Source organism: Archocentrus centrarchus, chromosome 23, assembly GCF_007364275.1.
Source record: "Archocentrus centrarchus isolate MPI-CPG fArcCen1 chromosome 23, fArcCen1, whole genome shotgun sequence".
Lineage (NCBI taxonomy): Eukaryota > Metazoa > Chordata > Actinopteri > Cichliformes > Cichlidae > Archocentrus > Archocentrus centrarchus.
Window position 1 is genome coordinate 20,938,879 of NC_044368.1, and position 18,966 is coordinate 20,957,844.

General features: G+C 45.1%; 1 protein-coding gene across 1 annotated transcript; it reads right to left on the reverse strand.

Moving 5' to 3' along the window:
* Window positions 1-451: 451 nt before the first annotated feature.
* LOC115773608 (uncharacterized) lies at window positions 452-18,217 on the reverse strand. The gene is made up of 19 exons (XM_030720439.1): window positions 18,128-18,217; window positions 17,985-18,043; window positions 17,848-17,908; window positions 11,438-11,598; window positions 11,297-11,361; window positions 11,109-11,202; window positions 10,326-10,589; window positions 9,911-10,201; window positions 8,577-8,828; window positions 7,851-8,165; window positions 7,655-7,770; window positions 6,483-6,696; window positions 6,256-6,408; window positions 5,944-6,134; window positions 4,308-4,459; window positions 2,350-2,607; window positions 1,886-2,039; window positions 858-987; window positions 452-576 (listed from the first exon to the last, which is right to left on the reverse strand). Coding segments are annotated over exons 1-19 (3,057 nt in total). The 5' UTR covers window positions 18,130-18,217.
* Between the last annotated feature and the right edge of the window lie 749 nt (window positions 18,218-18,966).

An 18,966-nucleotide genomic window follows, 5' to 3' on the forward strand; every position in this document is an offset into this window, starting at 1 on the left:
AAAAAAAAGTTTCTTCTTTTTGCGCTCTGAGTCCTGTTTAAATGCTTTTCTTGCGTGTAAAGAAATCGTTCCTTTACAGTGCAGTTATTATAATAAACCACCCAGTTCACGGAGGCAAACTTACAGTGTGAACCGATTTGAAATACTGAAAACTTTAAATCGGCCAACTGCGTTATAATGGAATAAAGTTTAACTGCAAAAGTGACATCGACCACTCACCAAGAAGGCTACATTAAACTCCTGTTCTCAAAAAATTTACACTGAATATTTCTTTGAATTAACATTAACACACTTGTTAGTTCTCTGTAGACTCATGTTTATTCATGTATAGGCCTCTTTCATTATGCTACTGAAGATGGATGGATAGTTTTTGTATTTTTTAATATTCATTTGACCTGGTTCCCCCCCCCCCCAAAAAAAAAAAAAACGGAAGGAAGTTGTTTCAAACACTTTATTGGAACCGTAGCTGTTCATAGTAAGCCATTATTGCTTTGGTAGCACTCACTGAGAGCACCATTACTCCTAGAAAGCCTATTGATCCAGCCACAATGGTGATTACTGTCATGTACTCTGCCCCTGAAAAGAGATGGATACAGGTAATATCACCCCTGTATTTTCAGTACGTACACACACACACACACACACACACACACACACACACACACACACACACACACACACACACACACACACGAAGTGACAGTCTGCATCAAGACTGCTGTTATAATATGAATTTTCCTGGATACAGAGTAAAGAAATACAGTTCAATACAAGTACAGAGACAGGAGAGCAAACAGGAGCAGTTCCTCTTAAGTGAATTCTTAATCTGAACTAACAGATTACTCTGACAAACTCACAGTAAGATGGTGAGGCTTTCTTCACTCTCGTGTTAACAATCAAAGGTCCAGCAGACACAACAGCAGCTCGTACGCCCTTACTCTCCATCTGGCTCACTGACCTCTTGGTGCGCTGCTGGCCAGAGCAATTCTGCAACAGAATAAGAGTCAGTTGCAGATTCATACATAAAGACTAACAAAATAATTTATGAAATTTTAAATAAGCAGTTTTGGATTTAGGGGAAAGTTTTGGCCAATGTTAAAAGTTTTAGTGGAATTTCAGAGTCGAAAAGGGGGAATAAATAAGATTAAATAGGGGTCAGCACCTCCAAATTTATAATATAGTTTATATGGCACATGTATGTCACAGGTCTGTTGATTATTCAATATAGTAGCGTACAGTTATTTACCATCTAACATCCCTCCAGTGTAAACTGCAGTAAAAACTGAACTGATGGGTTCAGTCTTTTCAAGTTATTTCACATTAATGGTCTTTTTATAGCAGAGCATTTTTACCAAAGTGCTTAACACTTTTTTAAAATAACTCCAGTAATTAGGGGTATTGTGGGCAACTTCCATTGTAAATATTAATCAAAGTGAAGTTGAGGAGGAAAGAGTACAAACACCAGAGCTTTTTAGAGACTTTCAGAAAACTTGACTTCTGACCTTTACCTCAAGGTCACAGATTCAAACTCATCCTAGAGTTTTAGTAGATGCATCTATAATGTGAATTTGAACATTCTAGGTCACATTGTTCAAGTTATGGCCAACGTCAAAGTTTCTCTCTCATATATTCACTCTCTCTCGCGCACACGCATGCGCGCGCACACACACACACACACACACACACACACACACACACACACACACACACACACACACACACACACACACACAGTGGGGACAGTGTAGTGCAGGTGAAAAATGAAAAGGCCTGGCATTCCATGCTATTATCTGAGTAATCTATAGTCAGATACAGATTACATCAAATTGGATCAACTATGCAACTTTACCAAACATCTCAAGCTTGAAAAGATTGGCTGTTTTACCAATGTACAGTCTTCATCTTGTCCACATATGCTGGCCAGGCAGTGGAAGTAAAGGGGTAACCTCTTGGGCATGTTGAACATCTGAATGGAAAATCTGCTTCTCTGTGCCAGGCCATTTACAGAGAGCCAGTGGAATGTGGGGTCAACAGGACAGCTGCAGAAAAGAGTATAGAACAAGAAACTTGTGCTTGTGGTTACCACCTTACAGCAACTGCAACATTTTGAAAATTGTGATGCATCCCAGAAAGAGTGTGGGCACAGACCAACCAGACTTAACAGATTAAGTTAGAGACAAAGCTTCATAATGTGTCCACATGGCTAACCATACAGTCAAAGGGGAGTTGATAAGGTACAAGTATCCAGAGTATAGCCTGTTTCATTGCTAGACACAGTTGTGTGCTAAGCAATGCAGCTTAGGTTTTGATCGTAAAGGTCAGCCCTCCAGGGTGAAATTTCATAAATACCCATTCTGCAGAAGAACACCCTGGGTAGGGTCCTGGGGGTCAGTGCTCTCAGTGGTCCAGCACGACTTCACCTGCAGGAGCAGGTCTGCAGCAAAAGAGCCGTTGGTCTCCAGGGCCACTTGGAAGAACAGTGTGTCCTCAAGCTCCAGGGTTATGGCATCCTTGTAGCTATAGGTGTAAGACTCATCCCTATACAATGTCATACTCAGGCCCAGGAGTGCTGATGAGTTGAACTCTACCAAGGAGATGGATGTGAGCCTACAACCAGAGAACCAGAGAGCTGAAACCACATCTTAAATGAGGCACTGACGTATACTGTAGTCATGGTAAAAAGAAAAGTACGCTTGCTTCACTTCATTGAAGTTTGCAGGCACCTTTGTCATGAAGGTTTTGCTGATGTCTCTTATGTACATCCATGTATAGCAAAATAAAAGTTTATATGTTCATATGTTTTATTACATCTGCCTTGGTAGTCTTTAATGTCATTAATGCATGTGAACATTCACTGATCTCAGTGATCTCCCTCAGTCCACTAAAGTTCAGGGTTCACAAAAAACTCCATGACAAAGGCTCACAGACAGAAGCTCACAGACAGAAGCTCACAGACAGAAGCTCACAGCCTTATTGGAAAAAGGGACAAAAGCTGAAAATGTCCAAAAGTATATTTCCAACTAGATAATACTAATTTATAAAATAGAATGATTTCTTCTGAGTTTAGTCTTGTTTGAATGTTTCGCTGTGTAATAATTTATGTGTAGTCACATTGAAATGGAAAAAGGCTTAAAAGATGATAATGTAAATTTGATTATATATATATCTCAAAATAAAAATATGCTCCTTACAACTGTTGGGAGGGGTAGATCACTGGCGAGTACTGGTGACCACTGGTGAGTACTTGATTTGCATTTGTATGACTCACAGAAACCTCCTTTACATATGAGAGCCTGCCCTAGACCTGAGGAGAGGGGGGAGCTGAGGGAGCACTGACACAGAGTCCACGGCAGTTTCCCTACAGTTTACTGTTCTGGCCAAAGCCTCCTGCTGAGAGCCATAAAGCTCAAGGCGCGCGGCAATATTACATGCAAGAAACTGTCGAAAAACCCACTTTTCATGCAGTGTCTCTTAAAGGTCCTGCAGAAGCATTTTAACCAGGTTGAGGTGTGGAGTTTGGCCCAGCCATTGCAACATCTTCATTCTTTTTCAGCCATTTTGTAGATTTGCTGGTGTGTTTGGGATCATTGGGCTTCATTGACTATCAGTACACACGCACAAATCTGTGTGTAAGTCTTGAATACAAACATTTCTCACAGAAATCAGTGATCAGTAGTTTTGTACCTGAATTTATTTATGCCTTACAAATTTGCCCCTAACCTTGCGCGCAAACAATGATGAAAGCCTGGCTGGCTTTAAAATGAGTGCAATGCTACCACCAGTACCACTAAACAACCCTTTTAGTCATTAGTCTAAAAAAATAAAAAACACACACACACACATAAATTATGATTAAAAAAATGTATATAACATAAAAACCTGTCAATTTAGTATTCTTATCTTTTCAAAAATGACATCTATGCTGATGTCATCACTGACAGTCTAAGCTCCTTGGTGCACTCTCTGGGACGCTGGAGAATCTGATTTTTTGTTTGTTTTTTTAACTTCCAGTACAGTGAGGTTATTTCTATGGAAATTTCTATGGAAACAATAAGGGTGTATTTAGTTTTTCAACATAGTGCTTCTGCATTTTGGCCTAATTTATGTAAACAGCAGTGTAATGTCTTCTAGTTCACGTGAGGTTGTATTTACTTCATTTTAAGACCTTAGAACTAGATTACATTTATTATGTTCAGATATGTAAAACCTTAGAATTTAAAGAGTATTTTCTTTTTACCATGACTGCACTCTAAAACCTAGTAAATGTATGAACACTCCTACAAACAGAGGAATCTGATGCCTCTCACCATTCCAAATCCACATTGACTTGAGCATTACGGACATAATGTCGTGGGTAGACACACTTCCACATCACTTTTAGTTCCCGCCTGCTGATTGGCAGCTCTTTGGTCAAGGTGACGGTCAGAGTGTTGTGGAAGTTGATGTGAGTTTTGTTAACCTAGAAAAAAAACAATATCTTCAGTTCGGGGGGGGGGGTGTCACTCAATAACAAATATCAGGTTTTGTGTTTTAGCAATATGATCATAGGTCCCAAGATGCACAGCGGGTTTTGGCCATGGTAACAGTGTGGTCCTACAATGGCAATTGCAGTCTCTTCACTGCTGCACAGACTTCAGTCTCTTTATCTACTCCATTGACCCAAACTGTAACAAACCCCTCTGCTACACTCTGATTTAAAAGTGTTCCTTAATTTTTGAGCAATAAATATGTAAAATTCAAAAAACAAAAACAAAAAAAAAAAAAACAAAAAACAAAAACATTGTGTTTGGTTAATTTCTTTGTTATAAGAATTATTGCTGCCAAGTATTCTTACACCATCAGAAAGCTGTTTAGCTCCCTTTAAATGGAGCCACATTTGTAAGGAAAATGCATTTGTGGGTTGAGCAGCAGAGTATGTGGGTTCTGCCCATGAAAAACCTGCCAAATCTTCTCTGCCAATGCCAAACAGCTTATTCAGCTTTTGCTTCTTGTTTTGAAATTCTGGTACCCCAGATGCTGACAATCATGCTTGTCGTCATTGGAAGCAGTCTTGAGATATCAAGATGAAATTCTGCAACGAGTGGCAATCCCACATCTTCAGAGTCTGGGACCACACTTTATCCTCCAAGATGACAGCATTCGCCCCCACAGAGCGGGTTTATCAGAGACTACCCTCAGAATTTGGGAGTGGAGAGGAGGGAATGGCTTGCCTGCAGTCATGACCTCAACCCCACTGAAAGTGATCAGCTCAGGCGTGCAGTTCATGCCAGAAGGACAACCGCATCGGCTGACTTGTGACAAAATTCTGGTTGAAAAAAATGTGTGACCAAGCTGGTGACCAGCATGAGGAGGTTCCAGGTTGTTATGGCTGCGTACTGTTTTTCCACATGCTGAGGCCCCATTTGTTAAACTACCACTGTGTCTCATTTCTTCAGACATCAATGATACAATCCAATAAACCCCAAACAAGAATCAATAGCAGAATAAGCTGTTTGGCATTAGCAGAGAAGATTTGGCAAGTTTTTCATGGGTGCATTGTTACAGAGAAATAAACCAAACAGAAATTTCCCTACTTTTTGTGTCAAGTTTTAAACTTAAATACATGTTTTGCTTACAAAATGGCCAAAAATCTCTAGCTGTTCTCTATGGTATGTAATACATATTTACATGATGTGTAATCAAGCCTATGTTGAGGCCAAATATTCAGGAGTTACTGATGTATCCTAAAGGACGGTGAACCTAACAATGAACCTAACAATGTTCATTATATTTTGATGCTTTTTTAGCTGAATATTAACATTGGGTTTAATATTGGTAATAAACCCTACCTGACATGTAAAAAGCCAGTTTGAGTTCTAAAGGGATTTTAAAAAGATGCCTTTGTTTTCATCTGCACACTCTATACATTTGTCATCAAGCATACAGCTGAACACAGTCACTCACCTGTTTCTCAGTTCCACATTCAGAGGATTTTCGTGAGGTGTGGAAGTAGTACAGTGTCTCGCTCTCATTCACAATGCAGCGGCCATCATTCAACTTTACCTCCACCTTTCCACCCATGTGAAAATGCAGGTAGGTCTTTGCTATTCCACCAGCCATCAGTTTTTCCAGACACTGGCTGAAAAGACCCTTTTCTGTTTGACACCAGAGGTCAAAAATCATCCTCTGCAGTACTACACAGACATTTTTCTGTTCTAGAGCAGACAAAAACCAGTTGAGTACACAGCTTTAGAGATTTATGTGTTTACTCTATACCTTCACAAACTGGACGTGAAGCTGGATGATGCTCAGTGACGGAGCTGACATCATAGTAATCACGTTGGCACACACAAGAAAAGGAGCCCAGAGTGTTGATGCACAGAGAATTGTGAGAACACAAAGTTTTCTTGGAGGCACACAGATCTGGACCTGACAACCAAGCAGACACTCAGAGCAAATAAAATCCAACTAGAAAGATTAAACATGAGCTGAGCTTCACTTACCTTCCCAGTAAAGGTCCCCATCTTTAATAGTGATGTTGGTGTTATTCAGAGAGTCAATGTAATACAAAAGCTCTTCAATAGTTAGGGGTACGTTTTCTTTAGTTTGGGAGACATCAAAAGCCGTGAAGAAAATGGCAGTTTTGCCTGGCTCATCTGCAGGTTCAAAAGTGTCCAGCTTAATCCGGACAAGCTCATCTTTCAATAGCTCCTGTAACTGGAAGAAAAACAAAACATTTCAACTTATTAAGGAAGAAAAAAAAAAAAAAAAAAAAAAAAAAAAAAAAAAGAACTGTTTGGCTGAAATGTAGTCATCCTACTAAAGAAGTAAAAACATTTATTAGAAACAGTTTATGAAGTATCAAAATGTAAATGAAGAACTAAATGTGGCACACAGTTTCACCAGAGTCAGTAACCATATATGTAAATAGACTAATAAACTGGAAAGATGTCTTTGGTGTGTGATGGAAGAGAGTGATGTTACTCATGTATGGCACTTGCAGCTTGACCTGTGCCATTTTGGAATAAAGGATGTAACCTTTTAAACATGAAGGTCTCAGATCAGTGGCATTCCAACTCGTTTTCATTGGGGAATTTCTGAAGGAGCTATGTTGTAAGCATGTGTCAAACAAATGACTCCCAGGGCTAAAACTGAAACCAATGTGTTAGTGCCACAAACTGTAGTTCCTCTAATGGCCACTTGAGGCTAACTCCCAAAGTGAGCTGATCCACATGTGTTAAGAATGCCCAAATTTAGAGAATTAAATAACTTGGCTTTAGCCTCTGTGTATTTATACAGTCTGTGCCTTTTGGAACATCTGGATTGGCACTGCAACTCTGACTTTGCACAAACATGGTCGCTTCTGGCTCCAACAACCCAACAAGGCAGTGACCAAAACAGAAGTGCTGAAACCACTGTTGAGAATATGGAGTCCAAAAATCACTGGATATCTGTCAGACTTCATCTTTCAGATTGACTGAATTCTGCAGACACCACAAACTGGTGGACAGAAATATGGCACATTAAAATGGGAGTTAATTTTGACAGTCTATATTAATAACAATAAAATGACTTCCTCCATGTTTCAACACAGATGACATGGCCACATTTTCATTGTTTATACAGAATTATACAGATCTGATGACGTTTTCAGTCCATAGCTGCCATTGCCCACCTTTCTGTTGAAGATCTCCTCCAATTTAGCTTTAGCTTCTGACCCTTCATCCTTTAGATCCTCAGGCAGTGTCCAGGGCACAACCATTTTGACACCCATTTTGTCATAACCTAACTCTACAGAAGCCAGAAAATGGAAACTGTGGGTTAAGGTTTTCATGAAATATGACTGGATTAAAAAGGTATGCCAAACCAACCTATGTCCTGAGCAGATCCACCAGCCCTCACTTGCAGCTCTGAAGATGTATTAGCTACCTCGAAAAACAAATGAGAATGTTCAGACTCCAAGTGGTTGTCACATTCTTCCCACAACTCAAGGAGATAGACTTTTCCTTCTTCTAGCCCTGGGAGGTGTAGCTTTGTGACTGACACACGACTGTTGTGGATGGTGGTACCGTTCTTCAGGGACAACATATAGACGAAGGCCACAGCTTGCTGCTGTGGGCTGCTGGGTTTCCACAGGGCGGTGGAGTCATTAGAGTGATACCTGAGCTCAGACACACCATGAGGTCCTGTATTCACATACATAGAGTACACAAAGGCAATTAATATATGTACACATGAAGCCCAGCAAGTATTAATAAGCACTGAGATAAGCTGATAGTGAAAATAGGATTACTTCATTAGCTTCTTTATGTTTTCACTTTTTGCAGCTGTGAAGTGGCACTACATTTTGTACATATATTCAATAGTGTATTAGTGACTATTGATAGATGGATGTGCTAAGTAGGGACATACAGATGCATTTGTGAAAAAAGCTGTATAGAGCCTTGTGCATCCCAAGGGATGTGTGTAAAGTTGGCCAGACCTGTGATCCTGTAATTATCCATGTAAGATTTCATTATATGTAGATCTTATTAGTTAGACCAGTTTACACTAAAAGTAGTGCAAACTGACTACTTTGTTTAGTATGCCAGTTTTACCTGTTTGTGCTGTGACTGTCTTAGCATTCATGAGCACACCATCCCCACAAACTGCCTCCACCTTGGCCTGGTACTGTTGGCATGGCAGCAGTCCCCTCACAGTGTAGCTGTTTATGAGAGTAGTGCCCTGTAGCACACCTTTGTTGTAAACTCTGAACATGGAGATTGATGAGGTGTTCTTCACCTCCCACCTCAGGGTGTAGTTGTTGGGGCCAAACGATGTCTGACGCAAGGCCTCAATGTTGGAATGGACTGAGGGAGAAACAGAGGGGGTTTCACTAAAGATTAACCAAGTGTTTTGATGCAGTGAGTTGTAATAAATGTTGGCAAGAAGAAGGCTATTATAGAGGAATGAGTTTGATATGATCGACAAAAAAGATTTACAGATATGTACAATATGAGGTGCGGCTTATTTAAACCAATCATCTAGCATATATAGTTCTATGCCACTGGATAAAGTCTATAGCAGTATGTCTTATAATCAGGGGAAGGCACATCAATTTAGAAAAACATCCTTCAAACTTTTAAACTAGTCACAAATCCACTTTTTGGGTCCCTCCAAGGTTTTACTATTAAGCAAGGAACATGACCACTACATAAAATAACAGCAGGTAAGCTCTGAAACATATTGGATTTAAGGCCCCAGTCACAAAGCCCGGGAGACCAGTCAGTGAGCCCCAAGTAACCAGATGTCAAGTGCAAAAGTGTGTATTCTCCTACTGGTTGGTGATTGCTTGAAGTTCCTGGGTTCTACTATCATGAAACTGATCACAAAGAGGGTGATGTGCAACAAATCTCATTGTGATTGCATGTTTGCTAGTAGATTGCTGCAGCTGCCCTTTGAGTATTTCTAGACAAGTCAGCATTTTCCATGCAAACAAAGTACTCAACACACGCACCTGAAAAAGTGCAACACAAACTGGAAGCAAAACATTCTGCTCTCCATTTTCAGTTTGTGTTGCACTTTTCATAGTTTCGCTACTGCTTGGACAGTACTTGCAAGTGTTTGCAGACAAATCAGCATCTTCCAAAACAAACTGAGTGACTGTGGCAGTCTGCTTGTGACCAATGCAATCATAGTGAGGTTTGTGGTGCAGCACCCTCTTTGCAACCAGTTTCACCCAGTGAGAGTCAGAACCCTCCAGCAACAACTCGCCAACCGGTCAGGGAATACACACATTTCTCAGCAACTGGCAGATGCCAAGAGTTCGCCAACCAGTCTCTAGGACCATGTGACCAAAATAAGATGTGCCAAGAAAATGGTTTTTACATCCATTGCGAAATCTTTCTATAATAGGTTCAAATACAAACACACAGTGTTGTAAGTGACTTACCAGAGTTTCCATCATTCAGGACCATCTTGCTGTATCGGGACTCGATGCCTGCCTGGCAAACAGTCTGTAGGCCAAACTTGACCCTGCTGCAGGGCTGCAGGCCAGACAAGCTGAACTCAAAGTTATCTTTGTGCCAAAAGGAGACCTCCTCCGTGATATGATCTGTGCCATTGAGGTAGAAAGCAGTGAGAAGGAAGACAGAGTACTTGCTATTTGCAGGGCAGTCCCAGTGCAGAGATATGCTGCTGCTATTCCATGATGTCACCTCAAAGTTCTTTGGAACATCTGGATCTGATGGAGAGAGGGAAAAAAAAAAATTGTTTATACGCCCACACACATTTTTCAGAGAATTTGTTAAATAGCATTCTCTTGTTACATAGTAAATAAATAAATAAACCTGACTTCCAGTCCATACCAGTAATGGTAGAGAGGCAGGTTAAGGAGTGAGTGTCTGCAATCTCAACACAGGCCATGTAGAGGCTGCAGGGGTCCAGAGAAGAGAAGCGGTAGTGGTTGTGAGTGGCAACGTCCACACTGTGCATTTCATAGGAGCCCAGTTCAACATGGTACAGAGTCATATTGTGACTATAGATCACATCTGGATGATTTGCCGCCCAGGAAACCAGCAACATGGAGGGACTTCTGGACAGCAGTTTGACAGGGAGACGCATTGTGTGACCTCGAAGGAGAGAAAGTAGTTTCAGGGGAGCAGAATAACTGCAGCAGTGGCACACACAATGTTAAACATTATACCATGAACATATTTACATGCTCAGCAAACTTCAATGATGTCTACACTGGGGTAGCCTAGATACAGGTCAGTTGGTCACCAAACAACTCAAATATCAACTCTAAAATGCATACCAGTTCAGTGTCCATCAAGCACGAGACAAACATTAATGCAAGGCAAGAACGTAGAACCTTTAATTTACAGAATATTTAGGGATGTCATTTGCCTTCTTGCTGATAGTTACAAGACTAGATTGACGCCACAGTTTATTATAAATAACTAGCTTAGAGTAAATTATCTAAGAGCTATCCATATCACTTTATGCGAAAATGAAGTTAGGGAATATTTCTTGGCTGGGTGCAGTGACTTCCTAATTAACAAAGTCCTGTCATGCTCAAAAAAAGACCAATAATTATGTTAATTGCTGTGCTTTGCTGTCCAAAGTGTGACTGAATACACAATTCTCACCCAAAGCAAGGAAGAAATTTTCCTCCTGGTGGAAGAACACGGTGCCATTTTCACATGCAAACACTTCAGTGGGACTCAACAAGGTGAGGAAATCCTGAGGAGCAATCGGATCACAAAAGCAATCAAAATAAAATCTAATGCAACCATCCAACTGTGTAAGAGCTGTTTGATGTGTATGTCAGAAGTACCTTAGTGGCATTTGTTGGATGTAGCAGTGGCTGCTTTCGGCCTCTGACTTTAGTGAATTTTGTACCTTAGGGTGGGATAAAAACATTTAGTGGAACATTAAACATGGGGCAGGAGATTAGATTAAAAGGTACGATGCTTACGTGGGTTTCGAGAGACAGTTAGAGCCCACGCCTGAACAGAGCCTCCATATCGGAGGGTTAGCTGGTTTTCTACACCCGGGGGAACAGTCACAGAGGTCACTTTGCCCACCTTTCTGATGGATTTTAATGATGTGCCGTTGAGCCATATGTCCCCATTTTTCCTAAAAGAATGGTGGTAAATAATTTTTTTTTCCTTTGTATTACATGATCACTCCATATGATTGCTTAACATCTGCCTGTTTATTGTTACTCTGCTTTGAACATGGGCAGCATGACAGGACTTGGTCACATTTAAAATTTTTTTCCAGCTTTATCATCTAATACAAGTCAGCTTGGCTAAGCTTAGTAAGCCTATTTGACGAACCCTCGTGAACACTAAACTGAGCACATTTACTCTGTTCCTTAACTTTTTAATGTACTTGTACTTTAAAGGTTTTCTTTGTTTTTCTACTCCTACTTCTCAATAGTATTTGGAATGCAACTTTGTACTTTGTCATCCTGAACATTTTTAAGCTTTTCTTGGTTTTTGGCATTTAAAATATGTCAGGACTCGAGGAGGAAGAGGACACACAAGCGGTGGCTGATGAAAGCAAGGAGCAAGTTTATTTACAGTGATTGATAGAGGTGCAAAGACAAGGGGGTCCAGGAAGGCGAGGGGGGAGGCGGCTGAAGCGGGTCGAGAGGCTGAAGGAATTCCCAGGTGGTGAGGGGCCAGCTGTGGTACGGCGTGGAGCGGCGGGTTGACGAAAAGCCGGGGTTTCCGAAAGGACGAGCAGGAACTGACACGGGGATTGAGAAGTAGTCAATGATCCAGCGAAGAGTGATGGTCTGCTGGCAGCTTAAAAAGACCCTGCCTGATGGCTTGATCCGTAGCAGGTGTGGTGATCTCCGCCCTAGGGAGGCGGAGACACCGGAACCTCCGCTGTGGCCCGCAGGACAAACACACATGTATACAGACACACACACACGCAGACCCTCCCCCTAGGTTATGACAGTACCCCCTCCTCAACGGGAGCCTCCTGGCGACCGAAACTTCTCGGGATGGCGCCGCCGGAACTCCCGCACCATGGCCGCATCCAGAATGTTAGCTCGGGACACCCAGGATCGCTCTTCGGGACCGTAGCCCTCCCAGTCCACCAAGAACTGATAACCCCGCCCCCGACGGCGGGCGTCCATAATGCGACGGACGGTGTAGATCCGCTGGCCATCGAGAAAACGGGCAGGAGGAGGTGAGGCAGCTGGAGGGCACAAAGGACTGGTGGCAACAGGCTTAAGTTGGGAGACATGGAAGACGTTATGGATGCGCATGGTACGAGGGAGTTTGAGGCGGACAGACACAGGGTTAACGATGGAGTCGATCTCGAAGGGCCCCAGGAAGGTGGGGGCCAGTTTCCTAGACTCGGCACGGACTGGAACATTTTTCGTGGAGAGCCATACCTTTTGGCCTGGTTGGTAGTCCGGCGCAGGGGTCCGATGGCGATCAGCGACGCGTTTGTTTTGCTCCTTCGTCCGAAGCAGAGCTGCGCGGGTGGACCTCCATAGCCGGCGACAGCGGCGAAGGTGATGCTGGACGGAGGGAATGGTGAGATCCTCCTCGATGGCAGGGAGGAGTGGCGGTTGGAAACCCAAGGAGGCCTCGAAGGGGGACACCCCTGTGGCGGAGGAGGAGAGAGAGTTATGTGCATACTCAACCCACGCCAAGTGGGAACTCCAGGTGGCCTGATTGGTGGACGCCACGCATCGTAATGCTGCCTCCAACTCCTGGTTGGCCCGTTCCGTCTGCCCATTTGTCTGGGGATGATAACCAGAGGAGAGGCTCACCTTGGCTCCGAGAGATGTACAGAATTCCTTCCAGACCTGAGATGTGAACTGGGGCCCCCGATCCGACACGATGTCTTCAGGAATCCCATGGAGCCGAAAAACGTGGGTGGTGAGAAGCCGGGCCGTCTCCAAGGCGGAGGGGAGCTTGGGTAGCGCAACGAAGTGGGTGGCCTTGGAAAACCGGTCGATAATGGTCAGGACCACGGTGTTTCCTTCAGAGGGAGGAAGTCCTGTGACGAAGTCCAGAGCTATGTGAGACCATGGTCGCTTAGGGGTGGGTAAGGGCCGGAGGAGACCTGATGGAGGTGACAGAGAAGGTTTATTTTGTGCACAAATGCTGCATGCTGCCACGTACTCACGGGTATCCTTAATCAATGTAGGCCACCAGAAATAACGCTGGAGGAAGGCCACAGTGCGATTGGCCCCGGGATGGCACGTGAATTTGGCTGCGTGTCCCCATTGCAGTACGCGGCTTCGCACTCGAGAGGGAACATAAAGGCGGTTGGGGGGTCCCGTCCCAGGATCTGGTTCAGTCCGTAGAGCTGCCTGAATGGCGGATTCGATCTCCCAGGTGATGGCTCCAATGACGCAAGAGGGAGGCAAGACAAACTCTGGCTGCGAGGAGGAGTCCGTGGAGCTGAACTGTCGGGACAGAGCGTCGGGCTTGACATTCCGTGACCCAGGTCTATAAGAGATAGTAAAGTTAAATCGGGTAAAAAACAAGGCCCACCTGGCCTGCCGGGGTTTCAAACGTCTGGCGGTTCGCAGATAGGCCAGGTTCTTGTGATCAGTCCAGACCAAGAAGGGATGCGTCGCGCCCTCCAGCCAGTGCCGCCATTCCTCCAAGGCTAGTTTGATGGCCAGCAGCTCCCGGTCCCCTACGTCGTAATTCCGTTCTGCCGGGGAGAGGCGGCGAGAGAAGAAGGCGCAGGGTCGGAGGCTACCCATGGACTGTTGGGACAACACTGCCCCTACCCCCACGTCGGACGCGTCCACCTCCACGACGAATGAGTTGGATAGGTCAGGTTGGATGAGGATGGGTGCGGAGGCAAACCGACCCTTCAGGAGCGCGAAAGCCTCTGCAGCGGCGGGGGTCCATCTGAAAGGAATCTTGGGAGAGGTGAGAGAGGTCAGAGCATGGGTGATGGAGCTGTAATCTTTAATGAAGCGGCGGTAGAAATTGGCGAAGCCCAGAAAACGCTGCAGCTGTTTCCGATCCGCTGGCTCGGGCCAATCCAGGACCGCTTGTACCTTTACTGGGTCCGCCTTGATCTGCCCTTTACCAATAATGTATCCCAAGAACGCCGTGGACTCCACATGAAACTCGCACTTCTCCCCCTTCACGAACAGACGATTCTCCAGTAACCGCTGCAACACCTGCCGCACATGTCCCTGATGCTCCTGTAATGAGGATGAGAAGATCAAAATATCATCGAGATAGACAAACACAAAATGATTGATGAAGTCCCGGAGTATGTCGTTTACGAGGGCCTGGAACACAGCTGGCGCGTTGGTTAGGCCGAAGGGCATGACAAGATACTCGAAGTGGCCGAGGTGAGTGTTGAAGGCAGTCTTCCACTCGTCTCCCTGCCGGATCCGGACGAGATGGTAAGCGTTCCGGAGATCCAGTTTGGTGAAGATGGCTGCCCCCTGCAGGAGCTCAAAGGCAGAGGTGAGAAGTGGCAAAGGATATTTGTTGCGCACAGTGATTTCGTTCAGACCGCGGTAGTCAATACAGGGCCGGAGGGTCTTGTCCTTCTTGGCCACGAAGAAAAACCCCGCGCCCATGGGAGAGGTGGAGGGTCGAATCAGACCGGACGCCCGAGCTTCGGTGATATATTTTTCCATGGCATCCCGTTCCTGCGGAGAGATGCTGTAGAGGCGGCTGGAGGGGTAGGGCGCCCCCGGGATGAGGTCGATGGCGCAGTCGTAAGGCCGGTGGGGAGGCAGGGAAACAGCCCGGTCCTTATTGAATACTTCAGCGAGGTCGTGATAGATCGAGGGGACGCCGGACAGGTCAGGTGGGGTCCCCTCCCCCAAATCGGTGGACCGAGGGAGAGAGGGAGTTGCGGATCTGAGGCAGCGCTGGTGGCACCGCTCACTCCAACCCGAGATGCTGCGATTCGCCCAGTTAATCTGTGGATTGTGCAGTTGCAACCAGGGAAAGCCGAGGACGATGGGCGTCTGTGCAGAGTCAAACAGGTAAAAGGAGAGCCGTTCAGAGTGATTACCCGACAGAGTCACAGAAAGCGGTTGGGTCTTGTGAGTGATTTCAGAAAGCTTGGCGCCGTCCAGAGCGGAGACCAGGAGAGGCGTGGGTAGCGCTGTGGATGGAACACCCCACTGCTGGGCGAGGGCACGGTCCATGAGATTTTTCTCAGCTCCGGAATCGAGGAGTGCCAAGACTGTGTGACTGCCTGATGGAAGATTTATCCTTGTCTGAAGCGTGAATCTGGGCAGGGAGGAGCATGCGTTAGCTTGACCCGCCAGTATCCCCACCATTACTGACGGGCGCGGTCTTTTGGGCAAACAGGGCATGACGCGATGTAGTGGCCCTTTTTGCCACAGTAGATGCACTCCCCCGCCTCCCATCTCCGTCGTCGCTCAGAGAGAGACAGCCGTGCGCGGCCGAGTTGCATGGGTTGCTCCTCCGCGCCGCAAGGGGGCGCCGTAGCCGAGCTGTCGTCCGCTAGGAGGCTCCTCCGGTCCGCGGAAACCGCCCGGCGAGGGGCATGCTGGGAGTTGTAGTTCCTCGGAGTCCGTCGTGCTCTCAGGCGGTCATCTACATGGATACACAATGAAATCACGGCCTCCAAGGACTGAGGCAAATCCCTAGTGGCAAGTTCATACTTGAGATCATCATTAATATTGTTCAGGAATACTCCCCTGAGCGCCTTTTCCTCCCAGCCGGCCTCCTCCGCGAGGATCCGGAAATCCACGGAGAAATCCGCCATGCTCTGTTGTCCCTGCCGCAGGCTGAGCAACTTCTGGGATGCGGATTCAGGGCTGGTGCCTTTATCAAACACCTCCTTAAATCGAGACAAGAACGCAGGGAAAGACAGATCGGGGTTTCCCCGTAACACAGCGTGCCCCCACTCTAATGCTCTACCGCGGAACAGATTGACCATAAAACCAATCTTTGCACAATCAGAAGCGTAGGCATTTCTCTGTTGCCGGAAAACGAGGGAACATTGGGTGAGGAAACCTCCACATTTCCCTAACTCACCGCGGAACACCTCCGGGATGGGCAGGGCTTTCTCCAACGCTACGGCGGGCTCGGTCGCGGAAGCCAAACCAGCCGGCGGATCTGTCGGCGGAGGGGATAAATCCTGGTGACGGGGCGTAGCGGATGACATGGTGGATTCCAACATACCTCGGAGATCGGCGAGCTGTTGGGTGGCTGCGCCCAGCTGACTGGAAACCAGACGGAGCATATGGTCGTGACGCTGGAGGGTTTCCTCTTGAATAGCCAGGGCCCGATGAACCGGATCAGCGTCCGCGGTGTCCGGTTTTGGCTGGATCATTCTGTCAGGACTCGAGGAGGAAGAGGACACACAAGCGGTGGCTGATGAAAGCAAGGAGCAAGTTTATTTACAGTGATTGATAGAGGTGCAAAGACAAGGGGGTCCAGGAAGGCGAGGGGGGAGGCGGCTGAAGCGGGTCGAGAGGCTGAAGGAATTCCCAGGTGGTGAGGGGCCAGCTGTGGTACGGCGTGGAGCGGCGGGTTGACGAAAAGCCGGGGTTTCCGAAAGGACGAGCAGGAACTGACACGGGGATTGAGAAGTAGTCAATGATCCAGCGAAGAGTGATGGTCTGCTGGCAGCTTAAAAAGACCCTGCCTGATGGCTTGATCCGTAGCAGGTGTGGTGATCTCCGCCCTAGGGAGGCGGAGACACCGGAACCTCCGCTGTGGCCCGCAGGACAAACACACATGTATACAGACACACACACACGCAGACCCTCCCCCTAGGTTATGACAAAATATAGTTATATCTTACACTTATAATAGTAATTAAGAACATCACTAGTTGTTACAGTAAAGTTTCATACACACTAATGTAATGTATGCAGTTCTGCATCATGAGTACTTTGAATGCCGGTACTTTACCTATGTTAAAACTATTGTACCATTACTTAAGTGGGATTATGACTCAGTTAAGAACATAAACACTTATTTCACCGCTTTGTAAATATCAGTAGAAGTGATGGTGCAGCACCACTTTTCATGTAAGACATCTGTATGAGGGCACAGGGCTGCGCACGAGCCTGACCCAAAATAATAATACTACAAAAAAAGTTTTCTATGCCAATCTTCTAAAATTAATATTCTGATTCTGCGGCCTCCTGGTGTTCTAATTCTGCACTTTGGCGAGCCATTAAAATAATAATAAAATTCTTGGAAATTCCTGATTGTATGCCGAAATTACCAGGAAACTAACAAGCTGAGAAACTGTTAAAGTTTTATCATTCAGATCTGAAGGAACGCTTTTAAGTCTAAAAAAGTGTAACAGCGCAATAACGCACTCTACCCGACATGTCGGCCCAAATAATGCGAACCCATAAATCAAGTTTATGTTCTTTATATTTACCTGTCCAGAGCATCGTCCTTGCTCATCCAACATACTGAGAAAGAAACGTCGTTGCAGCGGCCTGAAAGAAAGTCAGTGAGAATATCTCCATCTGTGTTCTGTATCTTATGTCAGTGGCAGCGGCACTTCATACTCACCAAACGATATGGCGTGAGGCACCAGGATGAAGAAGACGAACGAATACTGTAAGGAGTTCCTGAACATGTTAAAAGCAGATTAACCCGCTGAATTCGAGTGAGAGAAATTATTATAAGCCGCCTGTGATATTTTATGTCCTTACATGTTCTTTATAATTCCAGAAAAGAAAAGTACGTCGCGGTTATTCCAAGAAGGCCGGGCTTGAATCAACAGGCTGCTAATAAGCGGCAGGTGTGCACCTCCAGCTCACCTGCTCAGATTCTCAGTGAACACCTGCTGATGTGAAAAAGCGGAAAACCCTTTGTTTTTCTTTAAAATGATCGTTTTTCCGTCAAATGTTGCACCAACATTGATATTTTCCATTATTCTTAATCTATTAATTCAGAGGGAAAGACCGACCAACAAGTCATTTACAGCACTTTTTGGGTAAATACCGGAAGTCACCACCGGAATTCACTTTTTGGCACAACGGTGTTGTCAAATTTATGTTTTGTGAATTAAATCAAGATTGTTTCAGACAGAAAGAATATTCCTGTCACAAGGTAGAAGCTGCAGTCAGTGACTTTTATTTATTCATGCGGGTAAAAAATGTCATTGACATTAAAAATATCTTCTTTAAAGAGAGAGATCTGTCCAAGAGGGCAGCAGGAATTGCACCACAATTATATAAATATATCTATTAAGTCGCCAGAAAGGGCTGAACTGATTAATGGAGGTACAATAATCCAGAGTCGTAAAAATATTTGCAAAACAGGTAATTTGTTTATTTTCTAAGCCCTTCATGAATCTTGCTGACTACAGTCTATTCACCAATATAAGCAATGGTATTGCACATAGAATATATACAGAAACACAGGAAATTACTTTTTGGCAGACGATACACAGGGCTGTCGAACTGAAAGGAGGCCCTGTGGCACACCCAGGACAAGCTGGAGAGATTTTGTCTATGGCCTGGGAACGCCTCAGTGTCCCCCCAGATAA